The sequence below is a fragment of the Podarcis raffonei genome, chromosome 10 (genome assembly GCF_027172205.1).
Source record: "Podarcis raffonei isolate rPodRaf1 chromosome 10, rPodRaf1.pri, whole genome shotgun sequence".
NCBI lineage: Eukaryota > Metazoa > Chordata > Lepidosauria > Squamata > Lacertidae > Podarcis > Podarcis raffonei.
The window spans coordinates 39,197,499-39,214,619 of NC_070611.1; the positions used below are offsets into that span (position 1 = coordinate 39,197,499).

Sequence of the window (17,121 nt, forward strand, 5' to 3'; positions counted from 1 at the left end):
GACTTTAATCTAGTATTTGTACTGCAACATATTTCAGCTTCAAAAATTCAAATGGTTTAAAATAAAGGTATGTCTTAAAGGACTAACTATGCACAATTATATATTTTTAGCTGTTTTACATTCCCACTATGTTTAATACATGAAGGAAAATCTAAAACTGATTTTGTTATAGCGTGCAGTAGGAACTTGCCTTTGCTACATTCTAAAGGCACTATGCTGCAGATGAAACCTGTGATCAATATAGCTGTGATTTCGACCAATAAGGGTCTGACCTTCCTACAGTTAAGCAAATTTAAGTCCTGCTTATTTCATTTGCCCTTTGAAATTGCAGGACAGCGTTTAAAAGTATCTAACTTTAAAAGGTTGAATTACACACTTACAATTTATAGTTATGTCCCCAAATGTTCTGTTTATGTTTAATCAAATAAAATAAAATGTTAAAAATAAAGACTAGAAACGCAATCCTATTCTCCTCTCCAATGTTTACGATGGGGAGGGGTTAGGATTATATGTAGTTTCCTCCCTTCCATCTTCCAGGGGGAGACTGCACAAAAAGAAAGCTAAACTTTCCTCAGGCACATGGAAAGCTATCACCAGCAGTTCTTGCCAGTACGAAGCTGGGATGTTCCACAGTGGGGTTTGGGTCTCGTAAAGGTGTCAATTATTGAACCCATCAACAGTGCCAGACTCAGGCTGGCACAGCAGAAAATATGTTCTTTCCCACTCTTTCTGCCCTGGCCAGAACGAGCCAGCAGTACTTGGAATGTATTGGTGGACTTGCTGTTCCACTCCACCACTGCCCTGCCTCTCGTTAGGATTGCTTTGCCAATGCCCATAAAAAAAAAATAACTTAATAATGCTATACATCAACTAGTACCACCAAGAACAGAATAAATAGTATAAAATGCAACTTTACATTTTCACATACCTCTAACTCCTTTTCCAATTTCATCACTTTAGTTTTTAACTGATTTTCTGTTAGAATAAACAAGACACACAAAATTACCAAAATATATTTCCATAAGCCTCCAAATGAAATCTACAATAAGCTTGGTGGCAACCTCTGCTAACATTACAATGAGTGACTTATTTGAATCAAATTTTAGTACAGTGGTACCTCGGGATGCAAACAGGATCCATTCTGGAGCCCCGTTCACATCCTGAATGCAACATAACCCGCGTTGGCGCGTGCCACGTTTTGCCGCTTCTGTGCATGACGTCATTTTGAGCGTCTGCGCATGTGCGAGCGGCGAAATCTGGAAGTAACGCGCTCTGTTACCTACGGGTTGCCGCGGAGCGCAACTCGAACACGCTCAACCTGAAGCACTTTCAACCTAAGGTATGACTGTAACAACAAAATTGAAGCTACATTATGATATTTTTTGTAAAAAAAGTAGTTTTGAAAACAATAAAACAAGCAATAGAGGAGAAATGGCGAATCACATGTTGATGGACTGTCACTATAAATAACTGAACTCAGGAACTTAAATATGCTTTAACTTCTAATGGAAGTTTCCATCAGCATCTACTGACCCTGCTGAAACCTGTAAATATACAAGTGTAAACGTAAGTGTGTGTTACTTATCCACAAAAACTGATGATACCAAATTTGGCTTGCTCCTCCCCAGCTTTCTCAACTTCTTCCAATGCCAATTCTACTTCTTGATTTTTCATCTACAACAAAAATAGAAGTAAGACACGTGCCCAGAACAAATAATTACATATGAAGCTACAAAATTATGTAGACTAAAAGAAGATGCATGTTGCTACACACAGGTAAACACAATATAAGCAAGCAGAGGTTTTAGTTTGGAGGAATGCATCCATTATAAATTTCAGCAGATCATATAAAGCAAGCAACAGGGAGCGATTCATCCAGCTATTTCCAAATGTGCCCTTTTGAAAAATGACCATGCCCAATTTTCAGCTCCTGTGGGGTTGGGAATGGATCCATGCAACCCTTAGCTCAAAAAAAATAAGGACCTCTATACTATGCATCAGAAACCAAGAAACTTTCTCATTTTCACACTTGACATACGAATTGGGTAGAAAACTTTAAGACCCAGAAGAAAAACTCCAGGGAAATTAGACTGCTTCCTAACAGGGTTATTCAGACTGAGGACTGGGAATCTTTCAACGGGTGTATACCTTCCTGTAGACCAGGAGGACAAAACTCAAATTACTCAGGGCACTGTCACTAGCATTCAAGAGGGTTGAACTACTGCATTAAATATGAAAAAGCCTTTCTGTCACATTTTTCCTAACTGCATTTATCAACCAAAGGAACTGTAGATGGGCAGGCCAAAATGACGTTTCACTTCAAAATTCTAATTTATTCCTGTAAAAAAACAGTAATTACCCTGTGACACAAACATCAGAACTACCATCATAGATTAAGTGAAAAAGACTGACTTTCCACAACAAGATGGACTTTTGCCACGCTCCTGACAAGAACAACTGCACTTACTACTGTTGGGGGCACCTGCTGACTTGGCTGGAGGGGAAAGGCTGCAAGCAGAGAGTTTGCCCTAGGATGGAGGAAATAGACTCTGCATTGCTGCCTAGCCTAGAATGGAAAGCTCATGCTCATGCACAATTTGCTTCTTAGAAGTAATTAGGACGCATCAGTACTGACCCTCATTAGTGACTGAGAAATTTTAAAAAGCTGAATTAAACGTTCAGGGTTCTCATCCTTCAGATCACTTCCATCAACCTAAAGATAAAAGCAAAATACTCTATTACTATTAAACAGTTTAATATTAAGCATTATATCCATTTAGTTTCTTCACATAAAATGCTCAATTCACTGTTCAAAATACCTTAGCCAACATCTCCAGCAAAGTATCTGCTAGCTCCTCTTGACGAGGTAAAGAATCAGGATCTACTTTCATAACCTTCTTCCATTCTAAAATCGGTGCCATCTTGAACGTTCATTTATCTCTGCACAAAAAGAAAAGGTATTTTGAGAAGACATGAAAATATCCACAAAAGTAGTCATTCCCGTCTTGAGCTATTTACAAAGGAATCAAAAGTTTACTAGACATTGTTCATGATATAAACAGAAGCACAAAACAGGTCATTATTAGAATCAAAACATTCTTGCTTGTGTGCTCAAGTGCTTCAGCATCTCTTCCATTTTTAACATCTCTAACTGTACCAGGAGTAATTCAGGAGGAGCCCTCACTTATAGGAGGGGCTCCCCTGAGCTACTCCTGTCATACAAGAGAGGGAAAAGACAACTCTAACAGTATATGTGCATGGCTTTGTTGATCTCACATGGGATTGAATCCCACAACTTTAGAGTCGCTGCTAAGAAAACCCTAAAGTACAGACGGTGCCTTTTGTTTTTCATACAGTAGTTGTGAGGTTTCCACACGCCACTTCCATCCCTCATGCAACGTAGCATATCCGTCAAGTGAGGATAACATCGTAAACCATCAAACTTGCTCCCACAGGAGACCGGTGGTGGCTACCAGCTTGGATGGCTTTAAAAGAACACTGGACAAATTCATGGAGAAAACCATTCATAGTTACCAGGCAGGATATGTTACTCTGCTCTGCTGCTACAGTTGGAGGCATTAGAACCAATTGCTGGGAACCACAGGAGGGGAGAGGACTATCTTATGCCAAGGATCCTGCTCACTGAATTCCCACAAACACTTGTTTATCCCCTGTGAGAACAGGATGTGGGGCCAGGTGAGCATGGCTCGGTTATTTATGTCCTTACCTGATGCGGTGGGCTCAAGTCCACAACCCACACTTTCAAGCGAGTACACCCTAAACCTATAGAGGTATATAGTTGTACCTATAGTTCACGGGGGGTATATAGCTGAGGTATATAGAGGTATATAGCTATAGGTATATAGCTATATAGAGGTATATAGTTGAACCTATAGTTCACGGGGGGAGAAAAGATTAACAGATTGGCTGGTCTTTCAATGTCTATTACAAGACTCTCTAAAAGGCGTTTAAACACACACACACCTTCGCCATAAACCTTTCGAAAGCGCCTCTAGACCCTCCGAAGTGGGTCAGCTGGGAAAGGAAGCGAAGCTATGAGCCTTTTTACCCCGGATACCTAGGATGCGGAGGCTTCACGCAATCTCTCCTGCGCGCTTCGCAGTGAGCCAGTAGGTTTACTCCAGAGGAAGCGGGTCGAGGATTGCAGCCATTTGTTTCCCCAAGCAAGGAAACGCCTCTCCGCTCTCGGAGCCAAACGGGTTGCGAGGAGGGCAGCCTAGTGGCCGCTAGTCCCCCTTCCGGAGGCCCGCCTCGCCCTCCAGGTGCATGCGACGTTTATCCGCGTTTATTTGTTCACGAAAACATCCCTCCCTCCTTCTGGCTCGCTGGTTTCCTCAAGTCGTTCAGGGAGGAGGCGGAGCAGGCCGCTGCTGCTAGGCGACGCCCTCAAACACTGCTCGCCCTCAGCCGGAAGAACCCGGATCTTCTTAACTGGAGCGAGAGCCGAGTCAAAACTCCCGCGGGACTACAACCCCCATCATGCCCCAGCCGAAGACCACAAGTCCCGGCATGCCTTGAGGTGAACGGACCGAAAGGGAACAGCCGCGGTGTGGCGCGCGCTGAGGCTGACTCCCCACTGAACAAGGGCAGGCGCGTTTTCCCGAGTGAGCGTGCCTGCGTGCTTGTTTACGGCATGCCGTGGCCTTCATCAGGGAAAAGATACCGCCGAAGGCATCTTAGGCTAAAGGGCGGGAGCCACGGGGAGGACTACATATCCCAGGGTGCTCCGCGCCGGCCAAGAGGCAGAAGTCAGCGGAGTATCCACCGCTTGGAATGCCGGGGGAGGGAGTCGGGCTTCCCAGCATCCTTTGCCGAGCTCCGTGGGTGACAGGGGGGAGTGTCTGCGCGTGCGCACTTACGGGAGGGAGGCTCCGATCGCTCGCCCCGGGTTCGGTTTTCCCAGGGAGGTGCGGCTGAAGCACCAGCGGAGCGAGACATGGCGGAGAGCGTGTGCATCGCAGGCGGACCCAGGTACAGGATCGCGCGCAGCTAAGAGCTGCGGGGAGAGTCTCGGGCCGGGGTTCTGAGAGAAGAGAGCGGCTGGCTCTCTGGCCCCCACGCGACGGGGACGGGAGAGGGACGGAGGGGAAGAGGCGGGGGTGCCTGGCTCTGCCCCGTGCTGTTTCTTGCGCGACTCTCGAGGAGAGCGCTGCGGTTTCCATGCCAGGTACAGGATTCAACCCGATGTAGGGATGAATCGCCTTTGCTTTTGGAATTGCGCGCTGGACCTCGCGTGCAATTCAGCAGCTCGCGGTCTCCCTTAAGGTGGGAGGATATGCTGTTAAGATATGGTCGTCCGAAGGAAAGGCTTGCAGTGTATAGCGTGGGTGTTCACACGTAACGCTTGTAAAGACCCCCGAGTTAAGTCGTGGATTTCTTCGTGCATATGGGGGGCGGGGCAGAGAGGAAAGTACTCTCTGTGTAGAAAATAGTGACTGCAACGAAATAGTTGCACATGCCCCATTGGAAAACCTAAGTGTTTCCCAACTTCTGAGTGCACCGTAGGCCCAGCACAATCCCGTGCATCTTTACTCGGAAGCAAATGTTTGTGCATACCATAGGAACTACTCGGGAAGTAAGCGAGTTTAGGATTGCACCCTCAAACCGCAGCGAAGTTAAATGGCCGCACATTAGTTTCAACTGAGTGATACGATTGGTTACATGGGGCTTAAGCGCTACTTTCTCTTACTTTCTCTGTATTTATACTGTGGAGAATCCAGTTACTGTGTAACAAGTTATGAGCAAACCTTACAAATACTGTAATGTGTGGCGTTTTTCGTTACGATGTTGATTTCATCAAGCAGATAGTAGCAATGCAGAGTAAAGTGACTGCTGTTATGTTTTGTTGATATTCTACGTGCTATAACATTTGTTAAGGAATGCTTTGGAGATCAGGCTGCAACAAAACTCATTTTGGAACAGGAAGAGGGTAGAGGAAATATATACCCGAGTACACACACAGTAATTATATATAAACTTGGGTGTCACTTTCGTTCTGCATAGATAATTTATTAGCAAGGTTTAATGTTTGTTGGTGACTGTATCTATACTGTATCTATTCACCATTTACAGACTATGAGTTGGGGGGGGGGAGCCTGAAACTTTAAGGCAAAATGTGGTTCTGACTGCTTATCCCCATCTGCAATGTTGCTTTGTTTTATTTGACCTCTTATCATAAGCAGCCTTGAGCAGCTTGAATAAAGAACAGTCCAGTAATTGGGATGCTCAACAATACTGAACCAAAGGCATTCTAATTGTCTTCTTTCATTATTCATGTGTCCTTTTTTTTGTTAGTATAAGCCTGACAAGGAATAATCTGTTACATGTGAATATTCTTGATATTATCAGCTTGTCACTTCCCAGACACTCTCTTTAAGAACCAATAAAAAGACCATAGCTCTCTTATAAGTGCATTATTGCTCTTTTTATGCTCGGAGAGAAGCTTGCATACCTTACAAGCAAAACATTTTAAAGCAATTAGTGCAATGCCAAATGGTTGGTGCAAAAGTAGTAATTGACTCTACTCCAGTTCAACAAAGATGTTTTTAATATACCGTACCGTAACTGGATGTGGTGATTCAAGCCCCAGTCCAATAGCTTTTCTATCTACCCTGTGTGGGCCCAAAGACTTCTAATTGTCCTGTGGGACTTTTAAATTTTTCTTTTCCAAACAATGGATTTCCACACCATATCACAAACTCCTTTTGAAGATTATGGGAAGGGTTGTAGTGCAGTGCTTTGCATTCAGAAGGTTTGATTGGGAATGTTCCATGCCTTGAGAGGAGTTGTCAGTAGTGCACTGTAGACAGTATTAAGCAAGATGGACTGACTCAGTATGAGCTCATTTCCTGTGTTGCTTGTTTGCATTTTAAAAACGAAAGCACCATAGAATTGTACAGTTGGAAGGGAACCTGAGGGTCATCTAGTCCAACCCCCTGCAATGCAGGAATCTCAACTAAAGCATCCATGGCAAATGGCCATCCAGTCTCTTCTTAAAAACCTCCAAGGAAGGAGAGCTCCCAAGGGAGCCTGTTCCACTGTTGAACAGCTGTAACTGTCAGAAAGTTCTTCCTGATATTTAGTTGGAATCTTCTTTCTTGTAACCTGAAGCCATTGGTTCAGTTCCTATCCTCTGGAGCAGGAGAAAACAAGTTTGCCAGCAGTTCAAACTCATACTGTAAATGTTTATAGGTGTGTGATCCTCTGGATTTGAATAACTATGTGCAACCAGGTGTGGAGAATGGATTCATATTACAATTTTGCACTTCATCTTCCTATATTTGTCAGATTACCATCAGAAAGGTCAGCATTCTAGATCTTCCAGTTTTTTGCCTTTATGCAAAGTATAAACTTTAAGCAATCCTGTCAAAAAGCAACAATCAAAAATAAGAACCAGCAGCAGAAATTACACAGTTAAAACCTGCTAAGATAAAACATGTTTTGTTTCCATATAAAAAGACACCAGGAAGGTACTTCCTAGTCCAAGCACTACTGCCAAGAAGGCTCTGTCTCTCATGCTTGTTCACATAACCACCCAAGATGTTGGCATAGAGAACAGCAGTTCTGGGACTGACCCTTCTTGAGGTAGCAAGGTTCAAGACTGTTTAGCAGTGATGGCCAAACTTGGCCCTCCAGCTGTTTTGGGACTACAATTCCCATCATCCCTGACCACTGGTCCTGTTAGCTCGGGATGATGGGAGTTGTAGTCCCAAAACTACTGAAGGGCCGAGTTGTTGCTTTGAAAGGAGCCTAGAAACCAAGTAATCAGTGAAACTGAAACAAGGTTGGAGTTCTGTGCTTCAGTTGTTGGGCTGCAGGCAAAAGTCTGACTACCACATTTTGAAGAAATCAACTTTTCACCATTCACATTTTAACAAGGCAAGTGCACAATAGGCTTCTTCCTCAAAACAGTTTGTAGCACACATCTTTCTGTTCACAGTGAGTGAATTCAGGAAGATTTACATCACTGAGTTGCCCTATATGATCTATTCAATGTCTTAGTTATACTATCTAGTTTTGTGGAACAATATGTCCAGACACTTCTGTTCTCCCATAGGGCATTGGTGCTCAGCATTGTCATTTGAAATGTAATCCATGGTTCATGAGCTGTCCGAGTGAATCTACAGAGGGATGAGCCAGACCCATGACTCATTTTTCCGAACACATTTTATTTCTCATAGCCAAGATCCCTTCCATTTGGGGAGATCCTTACCTTGGATGTTATAAAGAATTGAAGCACGGCCATCTCTGTAATGTCCGAAGGGCCAGTCCAGGCCTGGCAACTCTCTTTCTAATCTTCTCAACATGCTATGTTTGAAACACCTGTTGGGCTACATGCAAGATCTGCAGACACTACAAAGAAAAATTCCAGCTGATGTTTTAACAAGCAGCTCTTTAAGTGATCATACTTCTTCAATTAGTTTTGTGCACTGGTGGTCAAACCCTTTACTGAAGGGGAGACTCCCAAAAATTCCTTCACCTTTGCAGGCAAACAATATTTTCAGTAGCAAACATTCTCCTTGAGGCCTAAAAAAAGGGCAATACTAGTGGTATAATTCCAGTTGCCTGCTCTTGCATAATCCCTCTTCATTTGAGACGAATTGTGAAATCATTTGTAGCTGAGTTAGCAAGATGGGAAGATGCTGAAGATGTAAACAAAAGATTCCCTTGCTCCCTTGACTCATGGGAAATCCTTGTCTGTTCCAGGTTCTCTACAGTAGGCTAAAGGGAAATTCACTGGGAAATACGACATTCTGTGTCTCTAGAGACCTTTCCTGTGGGCGTGCACCAATACACAAGTAGTCCATGTACATGCCTAGGGATGAAGTATTACCTTGTCAGCTACTTATTTATTTCATATAATTTATATACTGCTTAATCGTAGAAAAGAACTCAAAGTGCTTTCCAAAAAAGGTGCAACAATGATCTTATCACTAAAAAAAATACAGTCATACCTCGGGATAAATATGTTTCAGGTTGAGCACATTCGGGTTGCGCTCCGTGGCGACCAGGAAGTAACGGAGCGTGTTACTTCCAGGCTTCACTGCTTGCGCATGTGCAGACAGTCAAAATGACTTCACGTGCATGTGCGGAAGCGGCTAAATGCAGCACGCGCAGGCGCACTGTCGCGTCCTACGTTATGTTCAGGATGTGAACCGGGCTCCAGAACGGATCCCGTTTATATCCCAAGGTACCACTGTATACAGCAATAGTTTTAAACATGCAAAAAGTGAAAACGAAAACAGGCTGAAACAAATTAAAACTTGCACCAGCTTTCTAAACATCTGGGTAGGCTTGTCTGAACAAGAATGTTTCTAGCAGGTGCCAATAAGAATACAGTGAAGGTACTTGATTGATATTAATAGTCATATGGGTCATATGAAGGCTCAGTTGCCTGCCCAGTCTTTTGGGCAGCAATGGGGACCCTGTGGTCTTCCCAATGTTGCTGGACTCTGAACTCGCACCATTCTATCCAGCATGTCCAACGATCTGGGGTGATAGGAGCTATAGGCCATCAACATTAGGAGGCCTACAGGTTCCCCATCCCTGCTGTAGGGAGAACTTGGTCCATGATGGCAGATCAAAAGGTAGTCTTCTCAAGAGCAGTCTGTGTAGCTTCTCTAGTTCAGGATGCCAAATGGTTTTCTCTCGTGGTTAAAGTGTGGAACTAGGACCTTGAGGGACCTGGGTTCAAATGCCCACTCAGCCATGAAGCTCATCTTGGGACAATCATTGCTTCTCAGTCTAACCTACCTCACAGGGTTGTTGCTGGGATTAAATCAGGAGAACCACGTATACCAATTTTAAGAAGATTTTTTGTTTTGTTTAAAAAAAGCTAACAATGGGGAGAATCTAGCTGCATCTAGCTCTTTAGAAATGATCCATTTTCAATGTAGATTTTGGCTCCTATATATGCCTGTTAGTTTGTATTAGAAACCTGCCCATTTCCCATTGGGTGCCTATACCCTAGCGACATCTTCCCTGACATAAAAATTGCATCCCTTCTGTGTGCATTATGGCAGGCAGGTCTCCATTTAACTGCTCTTTAAATAGCACTAGGAAGAAAAGAAGACAGAGTTCTCTTTGTTGGTTTTTATCTTTTCTTTTTCTCCTCTGTAGTGTTTTTCTGGAGATCTTAAATGACAGCTTGTGAACTTTCTGATGTTTGGTTGTTTTTATTTTCTAAATCCCAGAGTGTGAGATACATTCACTGTCTTCTGATTTCTCACCTATGCATCACACCAAATGTGTGTGTGTGTGAGAGAGAGAGAGAGAGAACCTGCTAAGCATGTTTTAATTCTCTGCTGTAGAATGTTAGGGATGTGTGTTTTCTGGAAAATGTTGGCATAGAAAACATTCCTAAGTAAATTGAAGCAATTTTCACAGAAAAATTTATGATGCCTTAGAGAACAATCTAGTATAACATGTTAATTTTACTTATACTGTGTCAATTAAGTTAAAAATGGTTACTGCCAAGCTTGCCGAATACTGTACATGCACTTGGCATGATTAGTAATGAACTCAAAAAATGGACAGATTTCCATGGGAAATAAAGCACTAGAAAATTCCCACCCCACATCCCAATTTTTTATTCCATGGCATAAATGTGTACTGTACTGGAAATGAATACCGTATTTTTCCCTCTATTACACGCAGATTTTTTCTCCTAAAAAGTAAGGGGAAATGTCTGTGCGTGTTATTGAGCGAATGTGTGGTCCCTGGAGCTGACAAGCGCGAGTGAAGGCAAAAATCAGGCAAATATCAAATCGTCCGGAGAAGGGAGGAAAAGAGGAAGTTGCTGCTTTCCTGCATTCTGCCTCAGGGTCTTACTGCCCACCCGCTTCTGTTTCCTTACTGTGTTTGCTCAAACGGAACAAAGAGCAGAGAAAACCCCTCCCCTCCAGGCAAGCAGAGCGTCCAACATGCAGGTTGGGGGGGGGGGGAGAGAGAGAGAGAGAGAGAGCTGGCTGGCTTGTGGGGGGGGGACTTTTGCCTTCCTTTCCTCCCTCCGGTAAAACCCCTCTCCTGCATTCTTAGCCAGCTGCTTCTCTGCACACCCCTCTCCTTGTCGCTTCTATGTTTTTCCTTCCCTCCCTACTTAAAACGTGGTTCCAATCACGGATCCACATGGATCCTCAGGATCTTTGCATTGAGTCACCCCAAATTCACCATCAGATCACATAGCAATGATCTGATGCAAAAACAGGGCTGCAATGGTGCAAAAACATGGTTACAAAGCACGGATCCACATGGATCCTCAGGATCTTTGCATTGGGTCACCCCAAATTCACCATCAGATCACATAGCATGTCCATGGCTACAGCCTGCACCAAAAAAATCACGCACCCACTGTTGCCTGGGGCTGCAATGGTACAAAAACGTGGTTACAAAGCATGGATCCACATGGATCCTCAGGATCTTTGCATTGGGTCACCCCAAATTCACCATCAGATCACATAGCATGTCCATGGCTACAGCCTGCACCAAAAAAATCACGCACCCACTGTTGCCTGGGGCTGCAATGGTGCAAAAACGTGGTTAAAAAGCATTGATCCACATGGATCCTCAGGATCTTTGCATTGGACTACCCCAAACTCACCGTCAAATCACATGTCTGTGGCCACAGCATGAAGCACAAAAATGATACATCCACTGTTTCATTCAGAATTTTTTTTTCTTGTTTTCCTCCTCTAAAAACTATGTGCGTGTTATGGTCAGGTGCGTGTTATCGAGCGAAAAATACGGTACTTCACCTGAAGTTCTGAAGGACACAAATATGCAAGATTCAAGTAGGTAGCCATGTTGGCCTGACGCAGTCAAAAGAAATAATAATAATAAAAAATTGTCCAGTAGCACATTAGAGACCAACTATGTTAATTGGTCTCTAAGGTGCTACTGGACAATTTTTAAAATATCTTTACAAATATGCAAGCAGAACATTGCACAAATGGAGAGACATTCATATTCATATTGGTGCTTTAGATTGCTCTGTGCAAATATATGCATCTGGCTGTGATCAGTGAGGTCAATGGCAAAGAGCTCTTGCACAGAGATCTTTATGAATGCTGTGTATTTTTGACTCTGCGCCCCCCCCCCCAAAATAAGATGCACAAAGAAAATGTGAACTTTATGCAAAATTAAAGCAGTATAGGTATATTGCTCACTTTTGTAAAACTTGACCTGTTTCTCCTAGTCAGACATAAATTGAATTTTCTCTGGGTGAAGCATGGGCTAAACCTCTGAGTTTATGATCCCTCTTCTGAGCATTCTTCACACACTTTCAAGACTGACTTCAAAGCTTCTGTGAGCAGAAGAGGAAGGCAAGCAATGTCTAGCAACTTCCGCTGCCCCTTGCAGCCCCTTGGAGACTCCCCTAATCCTCTGGAGCAGATTTAGGGGATGTAGGGAGGGGGAATTGCCAAAAATGTCCTCCCCACTCCACCTAAATGTTTAACTGTATATCTGGGACGTGTACATTGTAACATGCTACAATAATATACCAGTTCTGATATATTAGAGGCCAAGTTTGTTAAACAGGTATCTTCAAATTGTTACTAGTTACTGTTTATTAATGTATAAATTGCTTATATGCCAAGTTGGATTCTAAGCTATTTACATCTATAAAATCAATTATAAAATAGATATAAACTAATGGGGTTCCCTTTGCCAGTTGGAAAGCCCAATTTATGCATTGAAACAGAAGATGCTTTTGGAAGTAATTTAAAGAGTGGTTTCCTAAATTATTTCCTGTATGTATGATTATTTGTATACTATCCTGTTTATTACACCTTGCAGTATTTTAAAATATATATTTTGTCAGCTTTCAACTATCTGGGTGTGAGGGCTTTGTAATTGTATGGAGAAATCACAGTTCTTTTAGCAAAATGTTAACTATCTTGCTAATAATAATAATTATTATTCTCTGTTTTTCTAGTAAAGATCCATAAAAATCCAGTGCTGATCACAGTGACTTCAAAACAGATTTTTAAAGAAGAGAATGCTTAAATGAAGAGATACTGTGCTTGAAACGTGAGTCAAAGATTTTATTAAAGATGTTCAGCAGACGCTGGTCATCAGGTTCATACTGCTTTAAATTATTACACGCACACCCCAAATAAAATCTAGGTAGTTGTTTCCTTCTAATATAAAGAGCAAAACTGAATATATTTTTTAAGCAGCAAGCATTCTTTGTGATATTTTGGGGCATGTCTCTTTGTTCCTGAGATCAGAATGTGAACCCCAGGTTGTTAATAGAAGCCAGTATCTGCAACTAATTCCTGTATTATTATTTTTTTATAATGTGGCTGATCTCACTGATGGGGGTGGGAAATGACCTGAAACCCTGACAAGGAACAACTAGTGAAAGAATAGTTTGAATTTTCCATAAATTTGCTTTTGGAGACCAGCACTGTATGGTGGTTAAGAGACAGAGCTGTGAAACTATAGTGCTGTGAGCTAGGAGTAATTATTTACTGCTGGGATACTTCAGGTGGTGGAGCATGAGACTCTTAATCCCAGGATTGTGGGTTCAAGTCCTGTGTTGGGGAAAAGATCTCTGCATTGCAGGGGATTGGACTAGATGACCCTCAGGGTCCCTTCCAACTCTACAATTCTCTACTTCTATGATTCCTATAAACTCAATCTAGCAGCTCAGTCTTGAGTATGTATTCTCATAAGGAATCATCATTTGTGTTCAGTAGGGCTGACTCCCAGGTATGGGATTGCAGACTAAAATCTTATCCCCTCGCCATCTAAAACAGGGATGAACACTACTACCCTGACTCCTCTTGTTATCTCAGGATTCAGGTTTGTAGGTTTCTCCTTTGCACCATTCATATGACCGCACTGGCAAAATACCAGTGGGTGAGAACACTGAAATATATGGCTTGGATTTAAACACTCTGGAGGGCACCAGGTTGGCAAAGGCTGTGCCAGTTAAATCAGCCATTTTGATTTGCAAATGCCGATTTTTACGAGAAAATAGATTGTTAAGACATGTTTGAATCTGTTCCACAGCTATAATTTGTGAGAGCTCCGGAGAAGATGGCTTATGTTAACCTAAAGGAAATTGCACTAATAGTTGGAGTGGTGGCAGCTTGCTATTGGAACAGCCTGTTTTGTGGCTTTGTTTTTGACGACGTTTCAGCCATTTTGGACAACAAAGATTTGCATCCTTCTACTCCTTTAAAAAATCTCTTCCTGAATGACTTCTGGGGGACTCCTATGTCTGAGGTAACTGATTATCATCCTGTAGAAATATTGACAGCATTTTTTAAGTGTCTTGCTGAGCTGAAACATTGGCCACATTAGGACAATCATATATTGGCTTAAACTGGTTTTTGATTGAGGTTTTTTTTGCTTGTGTCTGCATCCCTGTTTTGCAAGCTTCAATTAGGTCAGGAAATCTCTAACCATGATTTCCCATTCCACCCATACTGGGCAAGTGGGGTTACCAGACTTGAAACGAACCAGAACATTTCACAGTTTGAACTAGTTTGAGATCTTGGCTCCTTCAGAAACCAGTAACTCAACCTTCCCAGATTGGGAAATGGTGGTTTGTTAGAAATTTCTTGGTTTAGATGTTACTCCTGCAAAAGGAGGAGTGAAGGGGTTTTGTTCAAAAGCTGTAAGCAGACAAATGCCGGCTCTCTCGGCCTATAGAGTGAGATGAGCGCACAACCCCAGAGTCGTCCGCGACAGGACCTAACGTTCAGGGGTACCTTTACCTTTACTAAGCTGATATATAATTATCTGAAGTAGGCCAGTGGCTTGCGACACCCAAACTTTAAAGTTCTTAGTGAGATTTTTTGAAAAGCTGAAAAATCAGTATTATACCTTCCATAAACTTTATTTTGTAATGTATATGTTCACAGTCTTGATCATGGGTAGACAAGCTAAGGCCTGGGGGCTGGATCTGGCCCAATCGCCTTCTAAATCTGGCCCGAGGACGGTACGAGAATCAGCGTGTTTTTACATGAGTAGAATGTGTGCTTTTATTTAGAATGCATCTCTGAGTTATTTGTGGGGCATAGGAATTCGTTCATTTTTTTTTCCAAACTACAGTCCGGCCCCCCACAAGGTCTGAGGGACAATGGACTGGCCCACGGCTGAAAAAGGTTGCTGATCCCTGGACACAAAGGAATACAGGGACATTGAGCTGTAGTACCAAGAGAAGAGCAATATTGCTTTCTCTATGTCCGATTCATGACTTCATGAGCTTGTACAAATGTTGCCAAAATAACAGACCCTTAAAAAAAAGATGGGAGGTATTGGCAGAGCAAGGTAACCATGAGGTTTGCAGGAGCACCCAAAATGTCTGTTAAAAAAAGCAAAACCACCAGTAAGGACTCTGTGGATTGCTGTCTGATTGGGTTGAGTGTGGGATTGTAGAGCAGGTGGGAAGTGGAATGGAATGGGGCCACTAAGAGGAAGAGAAACAAAGATATAACAAGGCACAGACAGAGAAGGAAAGAGTGGCTAGAACCCCGAACAGAAGCCCTCCAATCTGCAGCAGTTTGTTGTAGGGCTCTGCTTGTATGATCTAGACACCGAGCCCCATCTGCAAAACTGCAAGGTTTGCAGTAAACAAATAATCAAAGGACATAAGCTCACAGGGGAGTTGGGACAGGTTCTTTTTATATGCTACTGGGCTGAACAGGCAGAATTGGGGTAAATGCATCCAAGGCTCAGAAGGACATCAGGGAACCTCCCAAGCTTCCATCAAGTCTTCTCCACAAGCCAGCAAACTTGGGAGAGCAGTGGGAAGTTCTCACATTGTGCTGAGCTTTATTAATGTAGAGTATGAGGCTTTCTTATGAATTCTGTACAATGCCCAGCAGTCTCAGGGGCAGGGATTTGTGTGTGCAATCAAACAGAATCCGTTCTGGAAGTCCATTCGTCTTCTGAAACGTTCGAAAACCAAAGCGCGGCTTCTGATTGGCTGCAGGAAGCTCCTGCAGCCAATTGGAAGCAGCGGAAGCCCCATCGGATGTTCGGCTTTCTAAAAGAACGTTCGGAAACCAGAACTTCCGGGTTTGTGGTGTTTGGGAACCAGAATGTTCATCTCCCAAAGGATTCAGGAGCCGAGGTACGACTGTATTGCTCAAGGTAGGGTTTTTTGCTGCTAGTGACCATATTTGTGATGCCTTCATCTGAGCAATATCTTTCTGAATGTTGGGAGGTTTTCTTTTATGGTGTCTGCCTTGGGAAGACTCAACTATTTGCAATGCGTCTTGCTTTTAGGCTTCTGATTTAATGCTCTAGTTGAGCTATTTTACCCCAAAGATGGATATATCCCTCCCCCCCCCCAGTTCGATCTACATGTGGGTCTGGGTGTTTTTGTTTTTTAGGAGCGAAGTCACAAGTCATACAGGCCGCTCACTGTGCTCACGTTCCGTTTGAACTACCTGTTCAGCGAGTTAAATGCTGTCTCTTACCACTTCCTGAACGTCATCTTCCATGCAGCTGTTTGTATTGTCTTCCTCAAGGTCTGTAAGCTTTTCTTGGACAACAGGAGCAGTTTGGTTGCTTCCTTACTCTTTGCAGTGCATCCAATACACACTGAAGCGGTAAGTAAGCCTGAAAGGGCTCTGTTGAGTTCTTGTTAAAGAATAGTTCTCTTAACAACAAATGACAAACTATCAGCAATGACAGTCTTCTATCTATCTTGGGAAGGAGAATAGGAACATAGAAAGCGGCCTTGTATTGAGTCAGACCTAAATCAGACCGTGGTGTGTTGAATTTGTCAACTTTCAAATTCCAACAATCTCAAGAAGTTGGTTTGGCACGGTAAAAAAAATTCCAAGAGTACAACTGGAGCATTTTTTTGTCATCTTCTCTGTGGTAGGTTTCAATGACAGGCATTTGAAGTAAGCTGTCACTTGTCTTTAAAATGAGCTTACCTTGTTGGCTGTGGGAATTGTATCAGGGTTAACTACAAAGAGAATTCTGCTAGCTACATAGTTCATTTGCATTTGCATGAACAAATCCTTTGGATGATGGCCTAGATTAATATGTTAATTTTCTCTCTCTGTTTCTTTCCATCCCTGTTAGGGCATGGGCTGAAGCTCAGTGGTATAGCTCATCCTTTGCATTCAAAAT

At 42.9% G+C, this 17,121-nt stretch overlaps 2 protein-coding genes across 15 annotated transcripts in view; one reads left to right on the plus strand and one right to left on the minus strand.

Moving 5' to 3' along the window:
• Window positions 1–4,546, minus strand: part of CEP290 (centrosomal protein 290) — a 44,921-nt gene extending 40,375 nt beyond the window's left edge. For 10 of the 11 annotated variants that reach the window (XR_008332529.1, XR_008332530.1, XR_008332528.1 and 7 more), the window contains exons 1-5: window positions 4,079–4,546; window positions 2,820–2,940; window positions 2,636–2,713; window positions 1,605–1,674; window positions 929–975 (exon numbers count right to left, since the gene is read on the minus strand). Coding sequence is in view for 8 of the 11 variants with exons in the window: in XM_053406757.1 (XP_053262732.1) it covers window positions 929–975; window positions 1,605–1,674; window positions 2,636–2,713; window positions 2,820–2,921 (297 nt within the window). In the remaining 3 variants the exon portion in view is untranslated. Of the gene's footprint in view, window positions 1–928; window positions 976–1,604; window positions 1,675–2,635; window positions 2,714–2,819; window positions 2,941–4,069 lie in introns of all 11 variants that reach the window. The other variant, XM_053406754.1, reaches the window with a different exon arrangement.
• A 203-nt stretch (window positions 4,547–4,749) lies between these two features.
• Window positions 4,750–17,121, plus strand: part of TMTC3 (transmembrane O-mannosyltransferase targeting cadherins 3) — a 34,862-nt gene continuing 22,490 nt past the window's right edge. Inside the window, exons 1-4 of one of the 4 annotated variants that reach the window (XM_053406762.1) lie at window positions 4,750–4,992; window positions 12,956–13,050; window positions 14,038–14,253; window positions 16,371–16,589. In XM_053406762.1, coding sequence (XP_053262737.1) covers window positions 14,065–14,253; window positions 16,371–16,589 — 408 coding nt within the window. In that variant the 5' untranslated portion in view covers window positions 4,750–4,992; window positions 12,956–13,050; window positions 14,038–14,064. Of the gene's footprint in view, window positions 4,993–7,240; window positions 7,324–12,955; window positions 13,051–14,037; window positions 14,254–16,370; window positions 16,590–17,121 lie in introns of those variants that run through there. The other 3 variants (XM_053406763.1, XM_053406764.1, XM_053406765.1) reach the window with 3 other exon arrangements.